General features: G+C 41.5%; 1 protein-coding gene across 1 annotated transcript in view; it reads right to left on the bottom strand.

Moving 5' to 3' along the window:
* Window positions 1-1,490: 1,490 nt before the first annotated feature.
* The window catches only part of LOC137503270 (hemolymph lipopolysaccharide-binding protein-like), a 39,044-nt gene continuing 31,725 nt past the window's right edge, over window positions 1,491-8,809 (bottom strand). The window contains exon 6 of the mRNA XM_068230816.1: window positions 1,491-1,636. Within this exon, the coding sequence (XP_068086917.1) occupies window positions 1,491-1,636 (146 nt within the window). The remainder of the gene's footprint in view (window positions 1,637-8,809) is intronic.

Below are 8,809 nucleotides of genomic sequence, written 5' to 3'. Positions count from 1 at the left end.
GGTATTTTCACCATAAAACAGAGGGGATTGAGGGGACTCCATGTCCCTCGTGCGTTTTCCGGTTCGTGTATTACGTTCAAAATCATGAAGATCTTTACTGAATGCTGCTCTGTTCGCAGTCGTTCCATCGCTGTACGTAGACTGTCAGCTCTACATTTGAGCTCCAGAATGATGACGGTCCCTGAGTAAAGTGTCGAACGAGTCGAGAGACGGTAGAGAAAACCACAGTTGCACACTTCTATCAACAATGGCGTGAAACCTCAATGCCCACTATGTATGCCAGATGGCCTTGTATTTTATAAAAGAAGGTAACCAATTACATGTCTCATAACTTTGTTGTTTTTAAGGGAAAGCTGAACTTTACGTGTCTGATGACCTTGCTGATTTTCAGGGAAGGTAGAACATCATGTGTCTGGTGACCATATTGTTTTTGAAGGTTGGTATAACATTGCATTTCTGATGACCTTGTTGTTTTTAACGGAAGGTAGAACATTACATATCTGGTGACCTTGTTACTTTTGAGGGAAGGTAGAAAATTAGATACCGGGCGAGTTGGCCGTGCGCGTTAAGGTGTGCGGCTGTGAGCTTACATCCGGGAGATCGTGGGTTCGAATCCCACTGTTGGCAGCCCTGAGGATGGTTTTCCGTGGTTTCCCTTTTTCACACCAGGCAAATGCTGGGGCTGTACCTTAATTAAGGCCACGGCCGCTTCCTTCCAACTCCTAGGCCCTTCCTATCCCATCGCCGCCATAAGACCTATGTGTGTCGGTGCGACATAAAGCCCGTAGCAAAAAAAACATTAGATTTCTGGTGACCTTATTGTTTTTAAAGGAAGGCAGAACATTAGATATCTGATGATCTTGTTGTTTTTGAGGGAAGGTAGAACATTACATGTCTGATGACCTTGTTACTTTTGAGAGAATATAGAACATTATATACCTGGTGACCTTGTTGTTTTTAAAGGAAGGCGGAATATTACATGTCTGATGACCTTGCTATTTTTAAAGGAAGGTAGAACATTATATATCTGGTGACCTTGATGTTTTGAGGGAAGGTAGAATATTAGATGTCTGATGACCTTGTTGTTTCTGAGGGAGGGTTGAACATTACATGTCTGGTGACCTTGTTATTTTTAAAGGAAGGCAGAATATTACATGTCTGATGACCTTGTTGTTTCTAACGGAACATAGAACATGACATGTCTAAGGACCTTGTTGTTTTAAAAGTAGGTAGGACATTATATGTCTGGTGACCTGGTTACTTTTGAGGGAATGTGGAACATTACATGTCCGATGACCTTGATGTTTTAAAGAAAGGTAGAATATTAGATGTCTGATTACCTTGTTGTTTTAAGGGAACGTAGAACATACACGACTGATGACCTCGTTGTTCTGTAATGTTTCCCTGTAGTTGGTGTTGAAACCGGAGAAAGAACGTCACGACTTATTTACAAGTATCTTTATTATATATCAACACTGTACATGAGATCTTCACAGCGGGATCTCGCAGATGAAGGACCGGAGATCTGCACATTTGTAGTTCAACAGCAGACCTCTCAAGTCAGCAACGGCGCACTTCCTACCAGTTATGTTATCCGATGCACGAGGCCTCCACCAACTGCCGAGAGCAGGCTCACCTGAAACACAGGACACAAGTGTCGTACACTCGATCCATAACACTTTACCTTTCTTCAGATTATCCCAGTAATTTCCGAGGTCACTGGAACACCCCAGGATCATTTTGGTCTTCGCCTCAGATTTACGGCCAGCTGGACTTCCTGACAACACGCGCATTTCTGGATGAAAATATCAATCCAGTACAGAGCGGGATTCGAACCTCAGCCTTCAGGACCACCAGTGGATTTGGGAGAAGAGCATCCACGTTATCCCCTGTTTGTCGTAAGAGGACACTAAAAGGTCAACCACTGGATCTGACTTGAGACCGTGGTTTGACGACCACGGTTCCTCTAGCTGAGCCTGGCATTTTCCCCACTAAATTCTTGTCAGGCTCCTCTCTCTTATCTTTCTTGTGCGACCTCTCTGGGTCAACACTTGTTCTAGTCCGACACCAATGGCCTTGGGAGTCTTTCATAATCACGACCGTCGTGGGGCTTCTCTATCTTTCCGGTACCTTCAATGCTCTCCCAGTGGTATTCCTATTAAAACAATATTCACTGATGTTCTACTTGACTGCACTGTTAAGCCACCAGTAATCTTATTCTAAAAATAATTTCTATTGATGGCAACAACTTACCACGTGAGTGATTCGTCAGACTGGTATTACATATTGCTATCATGAAGTCAACCAGTTCCGTGTAAATGAGATCGGAATATGTTCACAGATCCACGAATTGGAGCGATGTCAATTTTATCTACGCTTTTCACAGGCAGCTGAAGCACTTTGTGGAAATTTATAAAGAAGTCTTGGATGTTATCTCGTGCTTCAGTTTTCAATCCGATAACTTTGATGTTACGAAGCTGGTACTTCATGTCGATACGCCGTGTGCTGCCAGTTGTACTCTATTACGTGCATTTCCACATTCTGTTCCGCTCTTCTGTATTGAATTGTATTCCCTATCATTACGCACCGCGGTATTTCTATTCTGATTTGATGTACTTATTCTTACAATTCTATTAATAAATAGTCCGTCCCTTATAGGACACATTCATCGCTTTCGGTATATTTTCAACATTTTCAAGTATCGTAATTCTTATCCGTGTGTTTTGAGGTTGCGACAACATTGTTGTTTTATTTTCCCGATAAGTACGACCCCGTGGGTAGGGACCATAGAATACATCCATGGTATTCCCTGCCAATCGTAAGAGGATAATAAAATGCGCCCCAAGAGCTCTTCATTTTGGAGCGTGACTTAGTGACCGTGCTGAAGTTAGCTGAGTCCTGGCATTACTTCCACATAATTTTGTCAGGCTCCTCACGTTCATCTATCTTTGGTTAACTCTCGTTCTTGTCCGACCACGGCGATATTACATTTTTGATACCTGAGGAGACTTTCATCTCCCCCTTCCCTTTCTTAGGCCGATACCTTCATCTCTCGAAGTGTCAGACATTTTCATTCTTTTGCTCCATTAGTGGATGGCTGCCCAATTTTAGTTCCTCATCAAATACAAACACCACCATACCACCACCCAATAACTGAAAATAGTAATAAGTAACAAATGCCGACATGAAATATTGACCGATCTGCCTCAGAGACGATGAAGTCTTGTCGCTATAACGTACCACAGTGGTTCGAGTGATTGAATAGGCCAGAGAAGAAGTTGAAGTACATGCTGATGCTCCTCAAACCAAGATCAAATCCACTATGCCTGGAGCACTGTCGTCTGAAAAAGATGTGGCACTGCCTTTTTATCCATCTGTTGACCTAAAATGTCCACTTAGTAAGAATCGCGCCGTGCTGTCAGAAACTCACAACATTATAAACGACTAGTGTTGTATGACAAGTAATTGGAAATAAGAACCACACATGTTAACGTATTTATGAAACAAAAGACAGATAGTCGTTACCCCTGGAAGTACTGAACGCTGAAAGGCATAACAGTCTATAATGATAATGTATGTATGTTAATAGTCTTTAATACATACTATGGAGATAACATGGTTTGCATAGTGCAAATGATCCATTCACTGAGAGATAGTATTTAACACTTAACAGTTCGAGTTCTTGTAATGTGTAACTGGTGCCAATGATTGCCGTTTCCTCAGTAACTTTGTGTAAGGCAACAGAAGTGCCGTTGTAGCTGTGCACATCATCACACGAGGCAATCACTTCGCAGAAATGACCGTCTGTCTATAACTGTGGAAACATTCTCATTATTTCAATATCGCCCTGAATGACAAACAAAATAGGGATTTAATACATGAAAGATCTGGCCAAGGTATCCTCACAGCCACCGATCTCTAGCACTCGGCGTGCTGGTAGCACCTGCATATCGTAATGTGCCATCCTGTGTTCCACTGAGTAACATCAGAGATAAACAAGACTCCTTCATGCGATGGTTTCCTAGGAGGTTCCTTCCCATCTGTAATTTTTCTACTTTCATTGCGCACGCCCACTGACGAAACTATGCCCATCGCGATCTGTCACCCGTAGTACACATTTTATAACAGACACGAACATATCTAAAGTCAATACAAACCAGTGAACCACCCAAAATTCAGCCAAAGTGAAGCGATGAGAATCATAAATGCGATGAACGAAATACTCAAAGGCACAGTGCCAATATCACCCCCAGTGGAGTGATAGTGTCAGACTGCACTTGTTGGTGGCTGCAGGGAATAAAGTGATGCGAAACGTGCAAGTCGAAGACTCAAAGAGCAACGGAGATTGTAGTAGCTGCAATAAGGAAGCTGAAAAGGGAGCACAGTGAGATTCATAACAAATTCGAGCACTTTCTTTTATTATAACTGAGAAGAAACGGGAAGTAGATGGCTTCAAATATCACAAAAATATGAAAATTCAAGCGCACCAGAAAGTAGAAACTGCTTCGGGAGTCGATGATGTGAAGGTGAAGAGAGCAAGTACATATGTATCGATTAGTTAACCTGAGGTCAACTGAAGACACCGCGGTTCACGTCTAGACGTCATCTGTTCAGAAGAAAACATTTCCGGGATAAAATCGCAGAGACTATTAGAACAGCGAAGTTGGCTTTGGTCGTCTTACTATCGACGATGTCACTACTTGGTCTGAGGTTCAGGAGGTTCCGTAGTCGTTATCAAGGATATGGATGTTATTGCCACACAACTTTCATATGTCTCTGAAGTGTTAGCATCTCAATTTGTAAATTACTGTTCACGTGCGAGTAGAGAGAGACACCATTGAGTTCTTGGCGATTACGACGAAGTTAGGAACACTACGTATCTATTATACTTTCACGACGAGACATGTGGGCACTTTTAATTAATTAATTAATAAGAGCATAGAAATGCACATGGGGAAGTGTGGGTGTTTATTCTCTGGTATAATGTAGTAGGGTTCTCTTGCGATTCTTGCAACAGGAGGAGTATTATTTGTCACACAAACTACACGAAGAGTCCTTGTTGGGTTCATGGTATTTTGTATTCTTGCATATTCTGTGGTGGTATCCACGTATCGCCAGGCTTGTCAGTGCAGAACGCACGTCGTGGTTTCCTTTTGTCCATCCTCTATCAATCATGGCATCTGTAGAGTAGAAATTCTCTTCTACATTCGGCCGCTTGTCTCATCGGAGGGTCAATAATTATTTTCTTGGCTGGTTAAGTGACATCTCAAGTCCTCATTGAAGGAAGTTTCTCTTGCAAGCCTTGAAGGCGCTTTTTTGATATTGCGAGGGCTCATTTTAGGAAGCGGACTTTTACTTTTTCTATTGTCTCTAGAAATTCCTAGATCAGTTCCAAGTCGTACGTGATAATTGGTACTATTTTAGCGCTGAACAGAGTCATAGCTCTTATCGCTCTTTCCCTGATGTGGATCCTGTATGACGTTCCTGATGTCTCTAGAGTTAGTCCTAAGTACTTGTTCCTAGTAACATCTTGTCTTCGGTCGGTAACCTGCCCCTCTTCGAAAAACCATATGTATACTTTTTCCTGGTTTATGACGATATTTGTTGTTTTCAGCTCAAATGTTCAGTTTGTTTAAGGCTTCTTTAAGGTCATTATCGGTCTGCGAACCTAGGACCATATCATGAGGATACATACAGAGCGTCACCGATTTCATATTTTCAATGGATTTTCTGCGTCAGATGTAGCAATGTTAAACAGGAGGGGACTAACTGGGTCACCTTGAATTACTCAATTTGTTTGAAGGATTTCTTTTGATATACTTATCCCGTCGTTTATAGCTACATTGCTTTGTGATAGGAGTTTTCCTATGAGTTTTACAATTGCCTTGTCTTCTGTCATGGGGTCCATACTGTTCCTGTCCAACATGTCGAACGTGAAGACTATACAGTATTTGCCTTTGGGGTGTCTTAGCCGCCCAGATGTCTTCTTGTAGACATTTTATAGCCTGTGAAGGTGATCGTTTCTTTCTTAATCTGAACTGATACTCTTATATTTTATGGTCAGTGAAGTTCGTTAGTCTTTCTGATATTATAATCTAGAGCAATCGCTCAGTATGAGATTCAGTTGTTGCCTTGTTCTTTCCTTTATATAATGTCTTTATTCACGATTTCCTTCAGTCCTCGGAGATTCTCCGCTTTGTAGACATTTGCTGAACAGTAAGATCCATATATTTACAAGGTCTGATTGCGATGGTCTGAAGATGTGATTACATTATTTAGATCAATAATTTGAAAATCTCAAGTACAAAACACACCAAGTAGTTTTTCAACGGAGGTTTACGAACACTGGAGGAGCATCGTTTCAAAACGTATTATGTTCACGATAATGTTTCCCAGCCTGTATTTATCCCGCTCTTTTGTTGCTTGTTCCCGCTATTTTTATATCGTACTTTACAGTGTGGTATTGCTTGCATGCCCGTTCACTTTCGATCACCATGGAGGGCTACTTACCCGCAGGTGAGTGTTTCCGCGGACCTGAAAGTGAAAAAGTGATTCTTTCTGAATATTTTGCGTACGCAGTTCAACATTGGTTTTGGGACACCATCCACGGAAGTTCGAAATTACTGCGCTGGAATGCTGTTTCAGATTAAAAAAGATAGTGATAAAAAGAATCGTTTGCTAGCTGATATGGGAGCAGATAAAATTCGCTCACAGGCTTTTCACAAACTTATGAGAGAACGACCTGCTAACACAACGTTCTTCTGCTTTGATGTGCAACAGGTTCAACCGCTTCCTAAATTATCAATTGGCGAAGCGTTCTATTCGCTCCAAATATCATTTTGCGCACGGTGTGTTAGCGATGTCAGTATTCAGAATCCGAAATTTTGTGTATGGAATAAGACTGAGGCTGAAAGAGGGCAAAACGAGGTGTCATCAGCTGTCACTTCGTTTTTAGATGAGGTACATTTCGATAAATCGATCACCTGTATCAGGCTCTTCGCAGACGGATGTGGAGGCCAAAACAAGAACGCATATTATCCATGCTCTAATTTATGGCTACAAACCAAAGCACCCGCTAACATTTCCATGATTGTTGTAATCTTTCCTGTCATATAGCATTCCTTTTTAGACGCAGACAAGGTTTTTCGTGTTGTAGAAAAGTTTCTTCGTAAGTGCTCTGACATCGTTACTCTCGAGGAATACCCAGAGATGTAAAACATCGAGGAAAAGAATGGTTAGAAGGGACTACAAGATCCTCGCCAAGCATTTTAACAAGACGATGATTCTGAAGAAAAGCGAGAATAGTGGTCAGTACCACGTTACGTAAAGATGGAACCGACGTACAGGTTTGATGACCCCTCAGGTACATGAACCGCCCGTAATCGATAAACCGAGAGCAGAACCTCACGTCGAGAACCTGCTGGAAACCAGATTTGAAGACAACTGGAAGGAGTTCGACAGTTTACAATTTTCTGTTTCAACCTCAGATACTGGTAGACCGACTGTAAACATCCAATGTACTGTACATGATGCGCTGTAGCTAACAATAACAATCTGAACGTTTCAAATCGTATTATCTGAATAAAAGGTTGAATCAAAACGTATTTTGTTCAGCGAATTGTTTCAAAACGTATTAAGTGGAATTCTATAATTGGAATGACGCCTTCATGTATTGGGAAATGATTCCAATCATGACTGATTCGAGAACATAACCTCAATACCCAGATTTTGCTGTTTAGAATGTTGACATGTCTTCTTTGGTTACGAAGTAAAACGTTTTTTTAACTTCCTGTAAAATTACAATCTGTGTACTTACTCTGCTCCTCACTCGGTCTGTGTCCACTGTGAGATGCATTCGCTACTTCAAAAAATCTGGTTTCCGTTTTGTCCTAATAGGAAAGTTCTCAGCTCACACAATAGAGAACACCTCTCCCCACGTCAGGAAGGCCATCCGGCTGTGTATCTCAGGAGGATGTGATGACCAGACAAGTGCTGTTTTATCACCAACGGAATTGGTCATCATTCTATGAGTGCAAACGGTAAGAACAAGGCCACACATTCTACCAATCAGAAATGAGAAAGTCTGCGACAAAACACGGGACTGCGTTTCTGCACTTGAGACTGAGATAAATCAATATCTTGGAGGAATATGAAGTTCTGGCTCTGATGTAAATGAGACCTGGTAATCTGGCAATCTAAAAAGTTGTAGCTTGCTGCCTGTTAGAACTCTTAAAGTCTGTGAGGGATCCTCCAACATTTTCACGTGTCAAAGTAAAGACATTCCCGCTCTGGCTCTGCTCAGTAATATCAATCAAGGTGATAACGGTGGTACGCGTATCCTTCTAGCTAATTCACGGCGATATATATCCTGAAACAGAGACAGCATTTACGTACGGTCGTCATCGTTCAAAACCGTTTGTTATATACAAAAATACTGTGTTCGAGACCATCTGAACGAGTAGCGAAAAGTACATTTTAGTAGCGAAAATTGAAATATGGATATTGTAAGTATGTTTCTGGGCCCTGCCTCACGAATTACTTCAAGTGATTCGCAGAAAATAAGGAAATGTTTAGTAAGAAATCGGTAAAACACGACATCAGCTATAAATAGAGATCGGAGTAGCTGACAGCTGCTGATAATTGGTAGTGTGTGTGAAAAGAAAGGTTATAAAGAGAATAATGAAATATTACGACAGGCAGTACATTTAAACAGGAAGCGACACATTCTTATTCACACGGGCTGTTTGTTTACGAGCTTTACCTGTAATACTTATCGTCGCACATGTGGGTCCTCTTCTCGCCATGAGTG

This window comes from Anabrus simplex, chromosome X (genome assembly GCF_040414725.1).
Source record: "Anabrus simplex isolate iqAnaSimp1 chromosome X, ASM4041472v1, whole genome shotgun sequence".
Taxonomy (NCBI): domain Eukaryota; kingdom Metazoa; phylum Arthropoda; class Insecta; order Orthoptera; family Tettigoniidae; genus Anabrus; species Anabrus simplex.
Note: the sequence above shows the minus strand (reverse complement) of the source record. Positions and strands in the feature narration are given on the sequence as shown.